The sequence below is a fragment of the Zalophus californianus genome, chromosome 3 (genome assembly GCF_009762305.2).
Source record: "Zalophus californianus isolate mZalCal1 chromosome 3, mZalCal1.pri.v2, whole genome shotgun sequence".
NCBI lineage: Eukaryota > Metazoa > Chordata > Mammalia > Carnivora > Otariidae > Zalophus > Zalophus californianus.
The window spans coordinates 86066384-86088774 of record NC_045597.1 but is presented as its reverse complement, the minus strand read 5'-3'; the positions used below and the strand labels follow the sequence as shown (position 1 = coordinate 86088774).

Sequence of the window (22391 nt, the reverse complement as noted above, 5' to 3'; positions counted from 1 at the left end):
CTCTTCTATGACTAGCAATGATGACAGCCCTCTTGTAGGCTTCCCTCTTGTAGGAAGGAGTCTGTCTCCTTCCATTTCTAGAACATCAAATAGCTCATTGGGGGCTTTGGCACATTTTAAGGAAAAAGAAATAATCAATCCTGTCCTTGGGAAAGCCTCAGTCTCACAGGAAGCAAACCACACTCCTTGGGCCATGTGTGTACAAGGTGTGCAGGACATTTAGCAGGTAGGATCTTTTCATTTTCTTTGGTAAGAGTTCATAGACTGATCAGAATTTGCAAAAATTTACACTTGCCCTGTCAAATATGCGGACAGGTGACCAAAGGCTCCTTCGTGTTTGTATATCATCGACGCTTAAAAAATTTTTTTTCTGAAGTTTCATCAAAATCCTCACAGAAATCAAAAAGACCATTCAAAACTCCACTTTTCCCAAATCAAAGTGCTTGCTTGAGAGGCATTTCTTTATTGCCATGATTGGACTCAGCCCTTGGCATCCTGTAGAAAGCGTGATTGTTGGTAGGATTTGACAGAATCAGCTCTATACACTGTAAAGGGCCAACACATCTGTTATCAAAATTTCACCTTTGGTTCACCCACAGGATATTTCAGGTACAGCATCTGAAGGAGGAACTGTAACTTTACTCAGTGTCATAGAACAATCAAAGGAGCAATACATTCACCCATGTGGTACGCCCACGCTAATTCAGCGGCCACTATTTTCAACTGAGAATTGGTGTCATTGGGGGAGAACCCCCCCCAAAAAACAAACAAAAGCAAACAAACAAAAAAACTCTTTTGATTAAGTTAGAAGTACCTGCTTGTTTCCTTCAGGACCTGTGAGAACCAGTTTCTTCATGTGCTTTTACCTTTCTTTGCCCCCACCCCCCGTGCCCAATCCCCAATTCTTCTCTGTATATGGTGCAGATGCCCTTTTTGACGATTTACCTCCCTAACCCCATTGTATGTGTTATCCAGCTGCCACTGAAATAACACAGTCGTTTAGTTTTCTTTTTTTTTTTTTAAGATTTTATTTATTTGTCAGAGACAGAGAGAGAGAGAGAGCACAAGCAGGGGGAGCGGCAGCCAGAGGGAGAAGCAGACTTCCCGCGGAGCAGGGATCCCAGTGCAGGAGTCGATCCCAGGACCCTGGGATCATGACCTGAGCCGAAGGCAGACACTTAACCCACTGAGCCACCCAGGTGCCCCACGTTTAGCTTTCTAAATGGCCATGATGTCTGGTGTATTGTAATCATGCTCGTGTTCATCATCTGAACTCTTAAAAAAAAAAAAAAACATGGTCACAATATTCATTATGTTAAAAATTAAACCAGGGCGCCTGGGTGGCTCAGTCAGTTAAACGGCTGCCTTCGGCTCAGGTCATGATCCCAGGGTCCTGGGATCGAGCCCCACGTCCGGCTCCCTGCTCGGCGGAGAGCCTGCTTCTCCCTCTCCCTCTGCCTGCCACTCTGCCTGCTTGTGCTGTCTCTCTATCTGTCGAATAAATAAATAAAATCTTAAAAAAAAAAAAATTAAACTAGCACTGTCTAGATACAAAGCACAACAGTGAATCCACAGGCAAAGTGGACGTTCGCCCTCCAGATGCCAGCACACTTAAGTCATGGGGGGGGTTAATAATGGCTGATGCATGCTCACGAACTGCCAATCATGGCTGTCACCGTCAGCAGCAGGGACTGGGGAAATTTCTGGGTCCATTTGGTACTAAAACCAGTGTGGCTTTCAGCCCTTCTTTTGGGGGTCACCTTTGTGTTTTGCACCTTTCCCCTAACCTTCTGTACCTATCAGTGAAAACTGGGAGTTTTCTCATGTGAGGGTAGAGTTTACCAGATGTAGGGCTTTTCGGGCTAAAATCAGAACAATCCCAGACAAACTGGGATGGTCAGTCACCCCAGGACATGCTTGTGGAATCAAGAAATAAGTCAAAGATAAATACTGTATGATCTCACTTACATGTGGAAACTAAAAATTTATGAGTTCATCATAGATTCAAAAACAGATTAGTAGGGATGCTATGGGTCGTCCGCCTTTGGCTCAGGTCATGATCCCAGGGTCCTAGGATCAAGTCCTGCATCGGGCTCCTTGCTCAGTGTGGAGCCTGCTTCTCCCTCTGCCTGCTCCCCCTGCTTGTGTTCTCTCTCTCCTTCTCTCTCTCTGACAAATAAATAAATAAAATCCTTAAAAAACAAACAAACAAACAGATTAGTGGTTACCAGAGGTGGGGGACAAGAGGGAAGGTGGTCAAAGGGTACAGACTACCAGTTATAAATAAGTTCTGGGGTTGTAATGTGCAGCATGGTAATTAGAGTTAATCATTCTGTATTGTATTTATGAAAGTCATGAAGACAGTAGATTTAAAAAATTCTCATCTTGGAATGCCTGAGTGGCTTAGTCGGTTAAGCGGCTGCCTTCTGCTCAGGTCATGATCCCAGGGTCCTGGGATCGAGCCCCATGTTGGGCTCCCTGCTCAGTGGGGAGTCTGCTTCTCCCTCTCCCACTCCCCCCATCTCATGCTCTCTCTCTCTCACTCTCTCTCTCTGAAATAAAATAAATAAAATCTTAAAAAAAAATTCTCATCTCAAGAAAAAAATTGTAACTGTGTGAGGTGATGGATGTCAACTCTACTTATTGTGGTAATCATTTTGCAATATATACATATATTAAATCATATTGTATGCCTTTATCTAATACAATGTTATATGTTTTATCTCAGTAAAACTGAAAAAAATAAGTCTCAATATAAAACAATCAATGTATTTCTGTATACTAGCAACACACAATTGTAATTGAAATATGTAAAAATGCCATTTACAATAGCATTAAAAAAACATAAAATAAGTAGGGATAGATTTAACAAAATATGTTCAAGATCTATATACTAAGAACTATCAAACACTGGGGAGACAGGTTAACAAAGACCTAAATGGCAATACCAGGCTAATGGATCTGAAGACCCACCAGTAAGATGTCTCTTCTCTCCAGATTGTTCTATAGAATCAACTCAGTCCCATTCAAAATCCCAGCAAGCTTTTTTTATGTTTTAAAGAAATTGACAAGCTGAGTCTAAAATGTGTATACAAATGCAAAGGACCGGGGTGCCTGGGTGGCTCAGCTGGTTAAGCATCTGCCTTCAGCTAAGGTCATGGTCCCGGGTCCTGGGATCCAGCCCTCACTGGGCTCCCTGCTCGCTGGGGGAGTCTGATTCTCTCTCTCCCTCTGCCACACCCCCCACTCTTGCACTCTCTCTCAAATAAATAAAATCTTTAAAAAAAAAAACCCTCAATTTTAAAAAACAGGCCAAATATTGAAACAGACACATCACCAAAGAGGATATATGAATGGCAAATACGCACATGAAAAGATGCCTAACATCATTAGTGATTGGGGAAATGAAATGAGATCCTACCACACACCTATTAGAATGGCCAAAAATAACAAAATAAAACAAAAAAACTGACCACGCAAGCTGGAGCGGATGCAGAACGACTGGAACACTCATATTTTGCTTGTGGGAATGCAAAATGGTACAGCCACTTTATATAACAGTTTGTTTTTGTTTTTTTAATAAAAGTAAATGTACTTACCACATGACTCAGCAGTCCCATTCCTAGAGACTTGCCCAAGAGAAATGAAAACATATCCACACAAAGACCTATACATGAATGTTCCAGTAGCTTTATTTAATAATAGCCAAGAAGTGGTGAATGGGTAACCAATTGTGTTATATCCATATAATGGAAACTACTCAGCTATAGAAACTACTGATACACACATCCACATGGAAGAATCTCAAAAGCTTTGGTGAGTGACAGAAGCCAGTCCTAAAAGGCTACATACTGTAGAATTCCATTTATATGCCATTCTAGAGAAAGCAACAGAAACCAGAACAATGGTTGCCAGGGTGTCAGTGGGGCACAGGGCAACTTCTGAGGGTGACAGAAATGTCCCATAATCATAATTGTGGTGGTTGGTTACACTACTACATACATTTGTCTAAACAAACAGAACTGAATATTTAAAAAGCAAATTTTATTGTATGTATATTATTCCTCAAACCTGATTTAAAAAAAAAAAAAGATTCAGTGATACCTTGGCTGCATCCATCCACCTCCGCTTCTTCCCAGTGGGGGAGGGGGCTCCCCAGGGCCTCTGGTTTCTCTGTTCCCTGGCCTCCCTGGGCTGAGCCCTGAGCAGCTCCAGGCCTTCCCCAGCAGAGAGAATGGACAAGATGCCCACGGAGGAGCAGGCCTGGGGTGAGCGCCAGTGGCAGTCCTGTGAGCCCTCCATCCCACCCCCTGATCAGGAGAGGCAGCTCAGGTTCTACGAGATTCTATTTGAGATTCGAGATTGGGGGCCAGTGCTGGACAAGAGCACACCCCAGCCCTGGGGCGTGCGGGGGCCCTGGACGCTCAGAGCCAAGCCTGTGGCTCACAGACAGCAGCTGGCCCTTCCTGTCCCCCTCCTGGTTCACCTCCCCCATGCCTTGACAGGCATTCATGAAGGGGGCAGCACCCATTTTCCCCGGGCCGCTGATCCTCACAAAGCTTCATGTGGTACCTTGCTTTCTCTCTAGGATACTTTCGGAGTCAAGAGAGGACATTGCTGTTGGTTGATCGATCAACCTAAGTCTCTGTCCACCTTGTAGAAAATATTTAATTGAATCCTCATAACAACCACCTGGGGTGCACACTATTATTGGCCTCATTTTACAGATGTGGAAATTGAGGCTGAGGGAAGGAACAAAGCTGAAGTTTAAACCTGTGTGAGGGGGCGCTTGGGTGGCTCAGTTGGTTGAGCATCTGTCTTTGGCTCAGGTCATGATCCCAGGATCCTGGGATTGAGGCCCCCCCCCCAATCGGGCTCCCTGCTCAGCAGGGAGTCTGCTTCTCACTCTGCTGGTGCTCTCTCTCTCTCTTTCTCAAATAAATAAATAAAATCTTAAAAATAAATAAATTAATTAAAAAACAATAAACCTGTGTGAGCCTGACACCAAAGATGAGGTTTTTGAATATCCCACTGCTCGATGCCATCTCCTAGTTTTGGCTTTCTTTCTGTAGCCCTCCCCCCAAACTCCTCTCCCCCTCCACCCCGAACCCCACACCTTTGCTTCTTAGTTGTCTGCTCACGTCCTCACAAATGCAGTCTGTTCCCCGGACACACACGTCCTTCCGCTCTCTGAATCACGGCTAGCTGTGACGCCAAAGTCCTGCTCTGGCATCAGGAGAGTGGGCCTGACCGAATTCAGGCCCAACAGGGGTGACTCACATCTGGGAAGGAAACCCCAGCGTCAGACAAGGCAAATGAGCAGTGGCCAAACCAGGCGAGGCCGCCCCTCGGAAGGGCAGCCCGGACCCTCCCGGGGACCAGAGCAGTGGCCCCCACTGGAACCTGTTGCCAGTGAGCACAGACACCTGGATTCCTGGCAGCACTCTCCCAGGGGATGGCAGCTGTTCAGCCAGCACACACTTGGGGAGCAGCTGGTGGGGGGCAGCCTCCCTGCTTCAGGGAGGTGACTTGGGCTCCCTGCGCTGCCGGCCAACGAGGAGGCCTGAGGAAGGCACCCCTGCTGCGGGGCCCCAGCCGCCAACAAGCATGAAGCACTCTGCAAGAGGAACGCTCCTGCCCCCCCTCCCTCCGGGAAGCCTTCAAGGCCTGGGCAGACCCCCACACTGATCACCTCTCCCCCTGCAGCTGCCCTGGCTCTTCTGGCTGCCAGTGCTTTGGGCGTCTGGGCTGACTTGGATGTGGGTGCCTCAGGCACAGTCCCTCATCCACGTTCAGGATCAGTGTGCGGACCCTACTTAGACGTCCCGTGGAACCGATCGCTGCTGCCAGCTGGGGGGCAGGTGGCAGGTGAGGAGCCTGGGGGGGGGGGACGGCAAGGAGGAAGGAGCCCCAGGGAACACCCGGCGAGCCTGGCGAAGGGGGCAGTGGGAAGTAAGTGGGAGTGAGGAGAGCCCAGGACGGCATCTGCTGCTGCTACTCACAGGGAGGCCACCTAGAGCAAGAACGTGGGCGCCGGAGGCATTTACAAGGTCCGTGGCGGCCGAGCTGCCCCTCTTGTGTGGCCAAGCCCGTGGACTCCGTGCTTCCTGCCTGACCTGCGAGGACCGCATGTCCCCTTCCCAAGGCGGCTGCCACAGCCCTTCGCAAGACAGCCACTGGCGCCCCACTTGCCCCAGGCTGCACTCCAAACTCCATTATCTCCTCCTCCCCCTCTCTCCCACTCCTCCCCGCTGCTTCCCTGCTCTGGATCTCCTGTGCCTCCCCTCCCTCCCCTCCTCAGGGCCCTTCCTCTATTCCTGGGTCCTGCCTGCCCTGGGACCTCCAGCCGAAGCTCCACCTCACCCGGGCAGCCTTCCCTGGCCACCCCAGCTTGTGCTGACGTCCCTTCGCCCTGCTCCTCTTGCCTTCTCCGGCGGCTGCAGGCCTGTCCTACGGAACGCAATCTGCCCCAGTCAATTTAAGGGAACTTAAGGAAAGAGGGGGTTTCCTAGGAGGGCAGGGACGCAATGTCCCGATTTCCAATTTTCATGATGAAAAGATACCCCTTTCAGGGTCCCTGCCATGTGCGTGCTGGCCACTCAGCTCGACCCTCGACCCTCGGCTCCAGTAGCTCCTGTAGCTGCCCGCACAAGGGCACGTGGCTACTCCTTCTCATGAGCCCAGAGCCAGGATGTACCCACCCTGGCAGGTAGGGACCTGCCCCTGCTGCTCCCTCCCACTCCTGAGTGTCCAAGGTCTCCTGTCTCAGCCTCTCTCCTGCGTCTGTGTCTTCCTCCTCCTCAGTTTCCTCTGCTTTGGGCCCAAACATGGATGCCCGGGCTCTGGGCTTCAGAATCTCCCCAGTCCAGGGCTCACAGTGGAACGAGGGCTCCGAGGCCCTACTCCTGAGGGCTGGGGTAGAGAACTGGATTGACCCCTGGGTCAGGCGACTTTCTTGGGCACGCCCGGAGGCCAGCAGGACAGGGTCACATGACCCCTGAAGGTGCTCGGACTTTGAGGGGCGTGGTCAAGCCCTCACAGCAGGTAGAACTCGAGATGCCGAATAAATGTCGACAGACTTAAGGACTGGCGCCAAGGCTTCAACCTGGACCTTGTACTTCTGCCCTTCTCTTTCCCAGCGTCCCAGCCACGGACTGACAGCAGCCTTTCCAGAACCCAGTTTGTTTTTCTCACTTGTTTGCAAAGGTGACCAAGAGGTGCCAGGAAGACCTGAGTCGACGCCAGCCCGGCCACTTTGCAGCTTGGTGAATTTGGGCAGCTAATAAGAGATTTCTGAGGGTCCTCATCTGCAAAGTAGAGATTATGGGAGTAGCCACGTGCCCTTGTGCGGGCAGCTACAGGAGCTACTGGAGCCGAGGGTCGAGCTGAGTGGCCAGCATGCACATGGAAGGGACTCTGAAAGGGGTATCTTTTCATCAGGAAAATTGGGAATCGGGACATTGCGTCCCTGTGTAATTGACAGTGTTACTACCACATAAAATAGGTGCATCTTATAATTAATGGCATCCTAGGTTTGGTGAAATATGGAATCATTACCAGTTGAGCTGATCTGGGGAAAACTGCAATATCTCTGGGTAAAAATGTCCCCATCTGCCACATAGACACAATGTCCCTCCTTCAGCCAACCACCTTTGAGGCCAAAATGGGACCTTATCTGTAGACGGTTTGATAGTCGCCCATCCCTCCCCACCCTCCCTCCTGGATGGCACCAACTGGGGGACAAAGGTGGGCTTTGGGCAAACAGGGCTGTCCGGACCTGGGAGCCTGTTTGTTTATCTGTGGAGGGGGAGGCCTCAGCACCGAGGGTCAAGCAAATATTTGAGGTTATGGATTAACTCACGCCCGGTTCAGGCTGTCATGGCGGCGGGACGGCGACCCTGCAGTTTCTCCCTGGCCCACCCCAGTAAGTCCCCTTCATGGCAGGTCTGTGACAGGGGATGGAGGAGGGATGAGCAGATGTGAAGGTCGAATCCTCCAGCCAGGGTTCTAGAGGCTGGCTAGAGCTTGGGCTAATGGGACATCAGGGCTCTGCCACGGGGCGGGCCAGGACGCCGGCTGGCATTCCTCAGGCCTGGGTGCCACAGTCCCCAGGGGCCTTCTTCCCAGACTTGGAGGCAAGTGGAAGTGGTCTGAGGGCTGCCAGGGCCAAGGGACATCATCAGGGGCAGCTTGGAGCCCAGGACTCCCCATTCTCCCCACCTCACCCCCACCTCTAAACCTAGGGTGTCTGATTTAAACAAATGTCAGAAACAGTCTCCGGGGGAGTCAGTGAAGATGGAAAGTGATGTCAGATGGAGTGGGGGAGTTTGCAGGTGGGGCAGGCAGGCCTAGCCCTCGGGCTTGGAGGCAGTGGAGGGCTCGCTCCTCAGTTTCCAGCCAGCAGGGTTACTTCTGGGGCTTTGTGGGGCACCCGGTAGTTTGGGGCAGGGGTTAAGATTCCAGGCCTGGAGCCACATAGGCCTGGGCTCGGGTCCTGGCTCTAGCACATCCTGGTTGTGGGTTTTCAATAAGCTATTTCCCTCCTCTAAGCTTCAATGTGACCACCCTCTATGAAATGGGGTGATGACATTAATACCTCCCTCGTGGACGTTATGAGTTTTAACTGAGATAATAAAAGCTAATATTTCCTGAGCATTTGCTGTATACAAACCTTGTCTTAAGAGCATTATGTGGGTTAACTCATCTAATTCTCACAATAACCCTATAAGGCAGAAACACAGTTTTCCTAACCAGGAAACTGAGGCATGGAACAGTTAGGTATCTTGCCCAGTGTTGCTGTCCCAGAGCTGGGATTTGCACCAAGTGGTCTGACTTTGGTGTCCTGCCTTCTGAACCATGTATAAATTGCTTGAAAAATGCCATGAATGTCCGATAAATGTTAGTTATGCCTCTCAGCCTGGCCATTAGATCAGCAAAGGCACCACCCCCTGACCCTCAAAGAACAGGGCAAGAGAGGACACCTGCCATGGCCCTTTTGTGCTGAGTCCCCTTTGATCTTCCCCAGGACTCTGTGCCCTTTCCACTTTTCCTCTTCAGCCCTCCGATGCTGGGCAGCTGCTGTGATCCTAGCCCCACACAGGCAAGGACACTGAGGCACCAGTGGCTGTCCGTCTAGTGAACAGGGAGCCCCAGGCCCAGCCCTTGCAATCAGCTCCCATCTGGCACCGGGGCGGCAGGCAGAGTAGGGGGGCCGGTGGGGGCTGCTGGAAGCTCAGAAGTCCTCCTCAGACAGGTGGCAGCAACTCCAGAATGTGGCAGCTCGCAAGCCTCTTACTGTTGGTGACCATCTGGGGAACTTCCGGCACACCAGTTCCTCCTGGTAAGGCCACTTTCCCCCTTCCCTGGGGCCCTCGGGGTCCTCACGAGGCCCCTTCTGGTGCTGCACAAGGCCCCCACCCCGTGCAACATCTCTTCTGAGCCTCAGCGTGACATGAGAGGCACCGTGGGGAGGAACTGCCTGACAATCCCCTGTTGGAATCCAGCAGCTGCCCCCGCTGGGCAGGGGCGGGGGGACTGTGACGGCACAGTACTGTGGTGACCACAAGGAGCCCCGGGTGGGGTGGGACATGTCCTGAAGCTCCTTCCTCCAGTCTGGGAGTACGCCACACAGTCCCCTAGGCCTTTCCCCTCCACCCACCCAGTCCCTTAAAGGCCAAAGCTGGGCCTGGCCAGCACCCACACCACCACAGGGCAGCCTATCCTCCAAGGCTCGAGTTCAGGGACTGCCCCGCTCCACCCCTCCCTTGCTGCCTCCCCCCCCCCCAACACCACCACCCAACAGGAGGAAGCCAGGGTGCCTGGGAGGTCTGAGGGGGACTAAGCTGCCAGTATCTTCCAGCAGGGCCCCCCGCCCGCCCCCCCCCCGCCCCCGCCCCGAGTCTCCTGGAGGCACACCAGCTGCTGCTGGCATTTGAGCCTCTTCTTGGGCTTCTTGAGCTTTGAGACAGGTCTGCCGTCCTCCTGGTCTGCCCGCCAGAGGGGAAGGCAGGGGAAATGCTCCACTCAGGGGAGGCCAAGGAGGGGAGCGGAGGGAGGCGGGACAGCGGCAAGATAGGGTTGCACAGGGGCACTGGAGAACGACGAGACAGAGTGAACTTTGCAGGCCTGGTAATAACCACAACATACAGCCAACATGCGTCCCTGGGTGCTCATTCCTAGGTCAGACACTGCGCTGCTTGACACCATTATCTCATCCTCAGGGTTGCGTGAAGAAACTGAAGTTTAGAGAGGCAAAGGCACTGGCTCAAGGTCACACAGAGGTCAGGCTGGGTCCAAAGGGAGGGCTGTCTGTCCAGCGCATGTACTCTGAATGGCCAAGTCTCCTGTCTTCCAAGGCTGGCCATCTGCTGTGTGTGGAGGAAGAGAGCAGAGGAGCAGGGGAGCTTTAAGGCCTGAGGGCCCAAGACAAAAATATCTTCTGGGACTCACCACAGAGTGGCCCCCACCCCAGACCCCTCCCCCCAATGAGCCTCCCCTCCCCTCCAACCAGACTCAGTGTTCTCCAGCAGCAAGAGGGCCCACCAGGTTCTGCGGATCCGCAAGCGTGCCAACTCCTTCCTAGAGGAGATCCGGGCAGGCAGCCTGGAGCGGGAGTGCATAGAGGAGATCTGTGACTTCGAGGAGGCCCAGGAGATTTTCCAAAATGTGGATGACACAGTAAGGCCATCTGGCTGGGTGCAGAGGATGAGCCTCAGGGGCAGGCTTGGTGGCCAGCAGGGGTCTGGAGGAGCAAGCTGGGGCCCCACTGCTGAGGCCCTCTTAGGAGTCCAGGGAGGCAATGGGCAACAGCCCCTTCTCCATCCAGCTTGCTCAGGGGTGGGGGGGGGGTGTATGAGTGGAATGAAGAGGACACTGGCCCTACGGTCTTGGTCAGGGCACATGTGACTGCAAGGAACAGAACTCTGTAATTAGCTCCAGGAATAGGGAGTTTGGGGAAGCTGGGATTCCCAACAAACCCACTGGAGGAAGTTCAGCCCATCCTCGGCCCACAACTGACCACTACTGCCTGCCCCTGTTCTCTGTGACCAAAATGCCACCCTCTCTGCTTCCAGCCACGCACCTGCCTGCCGGTCAGGAGATGTATGACCCAAGACTCCCTGATGTCTATCTACATACACTCCCTCTGTGCCTCAGTTCAAATTCTCAAGAGGCACAATCTGATTGCTCAGGGAATCAGAGGGAAGAGTTCTTGTCCTCTCTGGCTCCCAGGGCCCCGTGGTGGCCGTGCTGAGGTGGAAGGATGGACTGGTAAAGGAGGTGGCTATCTGATAGAAGGCTCAGACCCACTCCATCCCCAAGGGCTTACTTGAGCTACTAGGACCAGAAGTTGTGCTGCTACCTGGGGTCCCCTTCTAAGCTGTCTATAGGGATGCCCTTCCTTCCAAGGCTAAGGGGGGAGCTCTGGTTTACCTACTTGCCTAGATACCCACTGCCTCTTTTCCCAAATGTGCTCCTCAACCTATGCCCAAAGGACTTTCTGCAGCCACAATCTGAGCACCTTACCCTAAGTTCTCCCAGGCCCAGTAGGGCAGAGCCACTGCCAAAGGGACCATCAGGCTGGATGGTCCCAGACCAGCAGCAGCAGCAGGGCCTCAGCTGGACAAGCAGACCTTCTAAATCAGCAATCAGTGTCTAACCAACAAGGTCTCCACTTTGAGAACATGGCTCAGGGAAAGATCACATCCATGAGAGGTCCAGAGAAGCCTAAAGGAGTGATGGAGGCTGGAAGGAGGCAGAGCAGCTGGGTGGGAGATTTGGGTCCCTTCCTGTGTAAAGGCCCTTGTGGTCACAGACGGTCCAGACAGCAAGCTTCCAGCTGCATTGGGGGTGGTGGTGCCTGGGATGTGGGGTGGAGATGGGCAGCAGGGGGCAAGGAGGACTGTGGCCCTGCTCAGAGTGCAGTTGCCCCAGGGGCTGGCAACAAGCAGGGGTAGACCCCTCTTAGTCCAGAAGCCCTTCCCTCCCCTGCCCCACGTGGGCCAGACTCAGGAGGCACCTCGTGGGCTCCCCATATACGTATACATGGGCTGATGGCCTCTGACCCTGTCCCTTTTCTCCACAGCTGACCTACTGGTCCAAGTACGTCGGTGAGTGCGCTCTAGATCCCAGGCTGCGGTGCCCTACCCCCTCGGGTTCTTTGGGCCGCTGCAGGGACGGGGAGGGGGCTGGTGGCACCAGTGACGCCCCTCCTCCCATGTCGCAGACGGGGACCAGTGCGCGGCCCTACCCCCGGAACACCCGTGCGACAGGCCGTGTTGCGGGCACGGCACATGCATCGACGGCATCAGCGCCTTCCGCTGCTACTGCGGCCGCGGCTGGGAGGGTCGCTTCTGCCGGCACGGTGAGAGGGCCGGCCGCGGAGGGGGGGCGGGGGCCCCGGGGGCCAGGGCGGGGGCCGGGACGCGCCGCGCCACCGTGCGTTCCCTGCGCCTCATCCCCGGTCCGCCCAGAGGTGAGCTACTTCAACTGCTCGGTGGACAACGGCGGCTGCGCGCACCACTGCCTGGAGGAGGAGGGCGGGCGCCGCTGCAGCTGCGCGCCGGGCTACAGGCTGGGGGACGACCACCTGCAGTGCGAGCCCACAGGTGAGCCGCCCCGCCCATCCCGGGGGTGGGGGCGGCACCGGGAGGCTCCCAGGGAGGGGGCGAGGAGGCGGGCCGCCAGGTAGCTCATCTCCCAAACTCTGAGCGGGTGTAGGGGGCCAGGCCTCCAGCATCTTCCTCCATCTACCTTGGATGGCTTTATTTTCTGAAGACACCCTGTCCAGCCTGGCATCCCATTTCCTCTTTTACCTCTGGCTTCTCTGAGGAGAGACAGGAACCATGAGTCTGCCTTCTTTTCTATTTTCCTTCTTATACATTTTAATTTTTATCAACTTTGTATGTGTCCTAGGAAGTGAGAATTTTACAACTCTTATCATGAATTTCAGCAGGTTGCTCCTCAGTGTGGGTCTTTTGTCATTCGCTGTACAAGGCCCTTGATGGACCCTTTTCATGTGGAAATTCCTATCTACTGCCTCAGGCACGTTTCCTTAGTTTTTTCTTTGATATCCTCCCCCTGCTGTCTGTATTCTCGCCTCCTGGACCTCCTGTTACTCAGATCTCTTTCCTCAGGATTGCCCCTCTAGGTTTATTATCATTTCTGTTTTCCATCGCTTTGACTTCGTGTTCTTTTCTCAGGGAACCTTCCACAATGTTATATTCTGACCCTTTTACTGGGAAGAAATGTCTAACTTTTTATTTTGAAATAGAGATTCACAGGAACTTACAAGGAAATGCCTGTGAAACAGCTGGCCTGGGGGCTTTCCTTCTTGGAAGGCCCAGGTCACTGGCAGAACCCCTACTGCCCAGCTCCTCAGGTCTCTAGGCCATGTCCTGAGAGGAATCCTCCAGGTTCATGTTAGAGTGGGCACAGCCTGCCTTCCAGCCCCCTGGAGCAGAGTAGGGAAGAGGAGCTGGCGTCTGCCCAGTCTGCAGATACCTGCGTGACTCCCTCTGGTCAGCCTTGGATGTCACTCTTTCCTGTGGCTGGAGCCCCAGATCACAGTCTCTGGTTCACCCTGTGCAGAGAAGACACCAGTGGTCTTTTGCAGGGCTGAGAGAGGAGAGTCAAGCCACTGGGGCCAGGGACAGAGGTCTAGGGCTCTAGCAGTTTCACTTCCAAACTCAGCATTCCTGTCTGTAGTCTCAACCTGCAGTGTGTCCTTCAGAAGCACTGAGGCTTCCAGGGGGTTCTGTAATAAAAGCAGTCTGCTGCTGGAATCCCCTATTACTGGCTGAGGTTTTCGCTTTCTCAGTCAGCCAAGTCAGTTACCATGTCCAGCTTCTGGAGTTTTGTTGCTGTTGTCTGTCTCTATTCTCTGCCACTATGCAATTCCCCTGCTGATGGTTGCCCACCGCTCCTACAACAAGTCTAAAGCTCTCAACTGCGCATGCATGGTCCATCATGAGCAGATGCTGGAAGCCCTCCTGGCCCTCAGTTCTCTGTCCTGTGCTCTCTCCTCTTGGCAGAGGACCTCACGACCGTGCTCAGAGCTACTTTGGGGGCTCTCCAGGAATGCCCACCACTTCTTCCCCATAATTTCTTACCTGTGTTAAGAGCTTGGTGGCATCCCAGCATGAGACTTTACTTATGTACCTCAGGGATTACTCCCAGCAGCCCTGGGTATACTGAACTCAAAAGATTAATCTGTCCAAGGACACATAGATAGGTAGTGATGCTGCTTGGTGTGGCTCTTACCATTAGGTGGCACTGTTTGTTGACCGACTCACTAACCCAAGGGGATTGGCAGGTTACTGGAATTGGGTGCCTCAGCATCGCCTATCCCTTTAACCCTACAATGGAGCAAACTAGCCTGCAGGCAGGAAGTAGACAAAGATGGGGGGGGAAGTCTTGGGGAGTAGTGCCTGGCAGGAACTCACTTGCTTCCCCCTATCTTCAGTGAAGTTCCCTTGTGGGAAGCCAGGGAAGCGACTGGAGAAGAAGCGCAAGCACTTGAAACGTGACACAAACCAAACTGACCAAGTAGATCCAAGGCTCGTCAATGGGAAGGAGACCAAATGGGGAGAGAGCCCCTGGCAGGTGAGAGGAGAAGCAGCTGTTCAGAAGTTGGGTCAGGAATCACTGAGCCCCTGCTGGGAGTTCCTGGTCAGAAAGCACAGATGGAGAGAGGAAATGCTGCCTTCACTTGGGGTAGGGGCCTGTGCTAATGGTGAAGCAGTTTCAGGGAAAGCTGGGGGTACCTGACGGGAGAGTAATGGTCAGGGCAGGGTGGGTCGAGCACAGGGGCATGGGGCAGATGTGCAGGAAGGTGAGTCATAGTTTTAACAAAGAGCTGGAAAGATAATGCGCTGCTGGTGGCATTTTAGGCAGAGGTCTTGCCAACGGGAGAGGTGTTTTGCTTGGGAGAGAGCTGGGAGGGAGGGTTGACCCTGAGGTACCTCTCCAGACTCACCATGGGAACTAACACTTTTATTTGGTCCCAGGCACTGGGTGGGTGGGGGGGTACAGAAATCAATAAGCAGGGGATTGGCAGGCCTTGGGGAGCTCATAGATCCTGGGAGGGTCAGGCCCCTAAACACAGCCGCTCAATGGGAACCAAAGCCAGGATGGCCAGTGGGATAGGGAATTATGGAACCCTGAGGGGGATACTCAACACAGCCTGCAGGCTTCAAAGGCTTCTCAGAGGACTTGAGTCCCAGCCTGAGCCCCAAGGGTGAGCAGAACTCTCTGGGTGCTGCTAAGGATGACTATAGCAACAGCATGGGCAAAGGCAAGGAGATGCCCTCCAACCGTCCAACTCTGTAAGACACACAAAAATAGAAAATGCCAGCCAAGAACTGTAAGTCCATGCCTGTGTGACCAGGGAACCCAGGAAAGACCTAGCTATGCAGCCAGTGCCTCAGGCCTGAGAACCATGCTGGGGCTGTGCGGAGAGCCGCAGGCCCTGACTTGGAGTTGTCAGAGGTAGGCTTGTGATGTCACTGCCCACTCCCATTCCAGGTGATCCTGCTGGACTCAAAGAAGAAGCTGGCCTGCGGGGCAGTGCTCATCCACACCTCCTGGGTGCTGACAGCGGCGCACTGCATGGAGGACTCGAAGAAGCTCATCGTCAGGCTTGGTGCGGGCTGGAGCAGGCAGGAGGGGGCCACCAGAGGCCTCAGGGAGGGGTGGCACCAGACAGGCTAGCCAGGTTTGGGGACCCTCGTCTTTGGGGTGCTTGAGCAAGAGGCTGCTTAAGGTCCCATGGAAGGTGTTGGGGGAGAAGAGGCCTATGTACTCCCTCCAGCCACTCTTATGGTGAAATTTTAGACACAGTGGCACCTGGTATTTGGTAGGTAGGGGATTCTCTTCAAATCTGGTGGCCAGGTGCTTACAGACATGTGTTTGCAAAGTGAGGGGGTCCCACTCACATAGCCGGCTGTGTGTGTGGACCTCCAGCACCCTTGGTGAGGAGACCCACAAGGCTTCTACATGGCCTGGCCTCAGGGCCATGCTTCGCACAGACCGACAAGAACAGAGCTGAGCAGTCCAGGGCCACAAACCTGGGCCCCACTCTACCAATTTCTGGAGGGGGCTCTCCCCACTGTGTAGGCAGAAAAGAAGGAGAAGATGTATTGAGAATGACCAAATTCATATTCCCTACAATTACCTCCAGCACAGCCGATGGCCAGTGGCCTCTCGCGGCACTCGGTTTAGGATTTCCAACTCCTCCCCTCCCCCCTACTGCCCCTGCCCCTGCAGCAGCCATCAGCCTTGCTGGAGAGGATCTTGTCTCCTGTGTGTGATCCAGATCTTCCCTGGCAGAGCCTGTGGGTCCTCTCTGGGTCTTGCTGCTCTTGCCCTTTCCCCATCATGGCTTGTCACTACCTTGCTCTTGGGCTGGCACTGCTAGAGGAGAGTTGTGTCTCTCCACTGCAGTTGCTCCACGTTCCCTTTGGGGCTCTGGTGTGTGTCCTGGGCTTCCCTGCTGACTGCCCACTGCTGCTTACTTGCCAGCCCTCGCTGCTCCGTCTGGGAGTGAGTACCGAATTCCAACCAGCATTCGGCCCCTTTAGGACTGACACCATAGCCGTTACCACTGGCAGGGATCTGAGGCACAGACTTATGGCACTAGTGACAGTGCCTGGGAGACACAGCGACCACTCCCGGTGTGGATCCACTGGCTGCCCCGAAGCACTCTAACCGCTCCTCTGCCCCACAGGGGAGTATGACCTGCGGCGCTGGGAGAGGTGGGAGATGGATGTGGACATCAAGGAGATCCTCGTGCACCCCAACTACAGCAAAAGCACCACGGACAATGACATCGCACTGCTCCGCCTGGCCCAGCCCGCTATCCTCTCACAGACCATTGTGCCCATCTGCCTCCCAGACAGTGGCCTTGCAGAGCGCGAACTCACCCAGGTGGGCCAGGAGACCGTGGTGACCGGCTGGGGCTATCGCAGCGAGACCAAAAGAAACCGTACATTCGTCCTCAACTTCATCAATATCCCCGTGGCCCCACACAATGAGTGCATCCAGGCCATGCACAACATGATCTCTGAGAACATGCTGTGCGCAGGCATCCTTGGGGACTCACGGGATGCCTGTGAGGGTGACAGTGGGGGGCCTATGGTTGCATCCTTCCGTGGCACCTGGTTCCTGGTGGGCCTGGTGAGCTGGGGCGAGGGCTGCGGGCGCCTCCACAATTACGGCATTTACACTAAAGTCAGCCGCTACCTTGACTGGATCCACGGCCACATTAGAGCTGAGGAGGCCTCCCCCAAGAACCAGGTACCTTAGCATCCCTCAGGCTTGTGTCCGAACCCCAGAGGCCACTCATGGAATGGGGGCTGGATTGCTGAACGGCAATATTTGAGACATTAAAGGGGACATGTAACATGCACACCAGCTACAGTTCTGTCTGTCTTTGCATCCCTTTTCTGCGCTGTTCTGGAGGGAAGTAACATTTGTGGAGCATCTACTGCATTTCTCACACTTTATGAACACAATCTTATTTGACTTCTGAAACAACTCTGTGGGGTGGGGAAGAGTAGGTCCAAGTTTGGTGAAGTCTGAGGCCGATAACATTTGGAGGGGGCTCTCTATACGAAAAAGAATAAAAAATGTGCCTGTAAAACTGTGAAAGCTCCTCCCAGGGTCTTGGAAGGAGCCTACATGAAACAGAGATATGGAGGCCAGAGCTTTATGGTAAACCCAACAATGAAGGGAGAGGTATTGAGCTCATATTACAGAGGAGGAAACCAAAGTTCAGGAGTGTTTACGTGGTAGAACCAGGATTCCAAGTCTAGGTCTGACTCCCAAACCATTGTGCCCCTGTCTGGTCTCCACTGTTCTTGGAGGGCGGCTGTGTTGAGCACCTGCTGGGTATAAAGGCCATTATCAGTCCAGTGGAGGAAGTAACCAGAGACTTGGAAGGTGTTGGTTCAGCTCAGCATGAGCTTACAGTGTAGTTGGGGAAGCTATTTAAGGACAATGTCACACAATTGTGAACAGCAGTAAGCAAGAAGTTCTGTCTTGACCCAGCCTTCTAGGCATAACTGGTGAGACAGAGAAAGAAGTAAGGATATACCTGATAAAAAGGGATAGAGGTGAGACAAGCTGAGACAATTAGCTGAAAGTCATACAAGTAATCTAACTCTGTGTGGCCTTGGCCAAGTCATTCTCTTCTATAGGCATCAGTAAAATAAAGGGATTAAATGAAAGCAGTGGTTCTCAATCCTATCTGTACATTTGAACCCCCTGGGGAACTTTCACAAACATCTACCTCCAGTTGCACCCTCAGAGACTCTGGTTTAACTGATTTAGAGTAGGGGACCCAGACATCGATATTTTAAAAACTCCCTAGGTCATTTAAAAGTGTGACTGGGTTTAAAAGCCACTAGACCAGATGGTCTTTAAGGGCCATTTCTGCTTGGATAGGTGCTAGTTCCAAGCGTCAGGACCAATGAGAATAAAGACCAACAATCTCCGAAAGGATAGCACAAGTGAGTCAGTAGTGAAGGAGGCCCTGACTTGGGATTATACCCAGCTTGTCAGAACCACAGCTGCTAATTACAGACCAGAGAGCTACCAGGACCCATGGAGTTATCTACATGCAACCACAAGAGAAGAGGTGTGCCTGAGAAGGGCCCTGCCAAATTCATCTCCTAACAGATCTGGGAAAGGCATAGATAGAACAGCTAGGAACTGGGAGGAAGTCAGGCCCAGGGTTGGAACCACCTCCCCATTTAGTGCACTGGGCCAGCGTCCCTGACACTTGCAGTGGGACATAATGCATTGAGAGAGTGACAGCATGCTGGATGTCTTTGCACCAGGTGAGCTTCCTGTAAAGACAATTAACTAGCATGGGTGAGAAAACTCTGGTATGACAGCATGAGGGGATCTACTGACCTGCTCCCTAGTGAAACTAGTGAAAATTATAAAAACAAATATTTAAAGTCTCTGGAAATGGTCCTAAAGGCAAACAAAACAAGAACATACATGCACCTTTTAAACACACACAAGAAAACTTGATCTATTCAACAGAAAACAAAGAAGGAGAATAAAAATAAATAAGGAGCCCACATATATTCATTTCATTCCTATATAGCAATGAACATGTGCAAATCAAAATTAAAAACACAATACCACTTCCAACCACCCTAAAGAAAATGAAGTACTTAGATATAAATTAAACACACAACTATGGCCATCTGATTTTTTACAAAGCTGCAAAAGCAATTCAATGGAGGAAGGACAGATTTTCAACCCATGAAGTTGGTACCATTGGGCATCTGTAGGCCAAAAAATGAAACCCAATCTAAGTCTCACCTTATACAAAAAGTAAATCAAAATGGACATAAACTATAAAATGAGACAAGAAGAAAGTATAGTTAATGGAAACTATGGAATAAGATAGAAATAATAATAAATATAATTAGGTTAAACTTACCAATTAAAAGAGAGAACTCGCATGGACCAGATGGACTTAACAGATATATTCAGAACATTTCATCCTAAAGCAGCAGAATAAACATTCTTTTCAAGTGCACACAGAACATTCTCCAGAATAGATCACATACTGGGTCACAAATCAGCCTTCAACAATACAAAAAGACTGAGATCATACCATGCATATTTTCAACCACAGCATTATGAAACTTTAAGTCAACCACAAGAAAAAATTTGGAAAGACCACAAATACACGGAGGTTAAAGAAAATCCTGCTAAAGAATGAATGGGTTGGGGCGCCCGGGTGGCTCAGTCATTAGGCGTCTGCCTTCGGCTCAGGTCATGATCCCAGGGTCCTGGGATCGAGCCCCGCATCAGGCTCCCTGCTCCGCGGGAAGCCTGCTTCTCCTTCTCCCACTCCACCTGCTTGTGTTCCCCCTCTCACTGTCTCTCTCTCTGTCAAATAATCAACAAGCAAATTAAAGAAGAAATTTTTAAAAAATTTATTGAAGCAGATGAAAATGAAAATATGACAGTCCAAAACATTTGGGATGCAGCAAGAAACAGTCCTGTGAGGGAAGTATATTGCAATATAGGCCTAACTCAAGAAGCAAGAAAAGTCTCAAATATACAACCTATACACCTAAAGGAGCTGGAAAAGGAACAGCAAATAAAGCCTAAAGCCAGCAGAAGAGGGGAAATAATTAAGATTAGAGCAGAAATAAATGATATATAAACAAACAAACAAAACCAGAACAGATCAACAAAACCAGGAGCTGGTTCTTTGAAAGAATTAATAAAATTGATAAAGCCCTAGCCAGACTTATAAAAAAGAAAAGAGAAGGGACCCAGATAAATAAAATCACAAATGAAAGAGGACAGATCACAACCAACACCACAAAAATACAAACAATTACAAGAGAATATTATGAAAAATTACAGCCAATAAACTGAGCAATCTGGAAGAAATGGACAAATTCCTAGAAACATACAAACTAACAAAGCTGAAACAGGAAGATATAGAACATTTGAACAGACCCAAAACCAGCAAAGAAATTGAATCAGTAATCAAAAAACTCCCAAAAAAACAAAATTCCAGGGCCAGATGGCTTCCCAGGAGAATTCTACCAAACATTCAAAGAATTACTACCTATTCTTCTTGAACTGTTCTAAAAAAAAGAAGAAGAAAGAAAGAAATGGACAGAAAACTTCCAATCTCTTTCTACAAGGCCAGCATTACCTTGATTCCAAAATCAGACAAAGACCCCACTGAAAAGGAGAATTACAGGCCAACGTTCCTGATGAACATGGGTGTAAAAATTCTCAACAAGATACTAGCAAATCGAATCCAACAGTACATTAAAAGAATTATTCACCACGATCAAGTGGGACTTATTCCTGGCTGCAGGTGTGGTTCAATATTCACAAATCAATCAGTGTGATATACCGCATTACTAAAAGAAAGGATAAGAACTATATGATCCTCTCAATAGATGCAGAAACATCATTTGACAATATACAGTAGCCATTCTTGATAAAAACTTTCAACAAAGTAGGGATAGATGGAACATACTTCAACAACATACATGTCATATATGAAAGACCCACAACTAATATCATCCTCAATGGGGAAAAGCTGAGGGCCACTTTCACCATTACTTTTTAACACAGTACTGGAAGTCTTAGCCTCAGTAGATAACAAAAAGAAACAAAAGGCATCCAAGTCAACAAGGAAGAAGTCAAACTTCCACTATTTACAGACAACAAGTTACTCCATGTAGAAAACCCAACAACCTCCACCAAAAAATTGCTATAACTAATAAATGAATTCAGCAAAGTCACAGGATATAAAATCAATGCACAGAAATCTGTTGCATTTGTATTCACTAATAATGAAGCAGCAGAAAGAGAAATCAAGGAATCGGTCCCATTTACCTTTACACCAAGAACCAGAAGATACCTAGGAATAAACTTAACCAAAGATGTAAAATATCTGAACTCTGAAAACTAGAGAACACTTATGAAAGAAATTGAAGAGGGCACAAAGAAATGGAAAAGCACATGGATTGGAAAAAGAAACATTGTTAAAATGTCTATACTCCTCAAAGCAATCTACACATTTAGAGCAATCCCTATCAAAATACTACCAACATTTTTCACAGAGCTAGAACACATAATCCTAAAATTTGTATGGAACCACAAAAGACCCTGAATAGCCAAAGCAATCCTGAAAAAGAAAAGCAAAGCTGGAGGCATCAGAATTCTGGATTTAAAGCTTTATTACAAAGCTGTAGTTATCAAGATGGTATGGTACTGGCACAAAAACAGACACATAGATCAAGGGAACAGAATAGAAAACCCAGAAATGGATGCACAACTATATGGTCAACTAATATTTGACAAAGCAGGAAAGAATATTCAATGGAAAAAAGACAGTCTCTTCCACAAATGGTGTTGGGAAAACTGGTCAGCAACATGTAGAAAAATGAAACTGGACCACTTTATTAAACCATATACAAAAATAAATTCAAAATGGATGAAGGACCTAAATATGAGATAGGAAGCCATCAAAATCCTAGAGGAGAACACAGGCAACAACCTCTTTGACCTCAGCCATAGCAGCTTCTTACTAGACATGTCACTGGAGGCAAGGGAAACAAAAGCAAAAGTGAACTATTGGGACTTCATCAAGATAAAAAGCTTCTGAAGGAAACAATCAACTAAACTAAACTGTACAGTGAAGGAAACAATCAACCAACTGTACTGGGCCTATGGGAGAAGATATTTGCAAATGACATATCTGATAAAAGGTTAGTAGCCAAAATCTGTAAAGAATTTATCAAACTCAACTCCCCAAAAAACCAAATAATCCAGTTTAAAAATGGGCAGAAGACATGAAAAGACCTTTTTCCAAAGAAGACATACAAATGGTCAACAGA

The 22391-nt window shown here is 50.5% G+C and overlaps 1 protein-coding gene across 2 annotated transcripts; it reads left to right on the top strand.

Moving 5' to 3' along the window:
- Positions 1-7805: 7805 nt before the first annotated feature.
- On the top strand, positions 7806-17409 carry PROC (protein C, inactivator of coagulation factors Va and VIIIa). 2 transcript variants are annotated; one of them, XM_027591365.2, is made up of 9 exons: positions 7806-7924; positions 9250-9340; positions 10511-10677; positions 12083-12107; positions 12224-12361; positions 12471-12605; positions 14462-14601; positions 15523-15640; positions 16724-17409. In XM_027591365.2, the coding sequence occupies exons 2-9, from the start codon at positions 9271-9273 to the stop codon at positions 17299-17301; spliced, it is 1371 nt and encodes a 456-aa protein (XP_027447166.1). In that variant the 5' UTR covers positions 7806-7924; positions 9250-9270; the 3' UTR covers positions 17302-17409. The 2 variants fall into 2 exon arrangements, with proteins under 2 accessions (XP_027447166.1, XP_027447165.1); XM_027591364.2 differs by having other exon boundaries at positions 7813-7924; positions 9254-9340.
- Positions 17410-22391: the final 4982 nt, after the last annotated feature.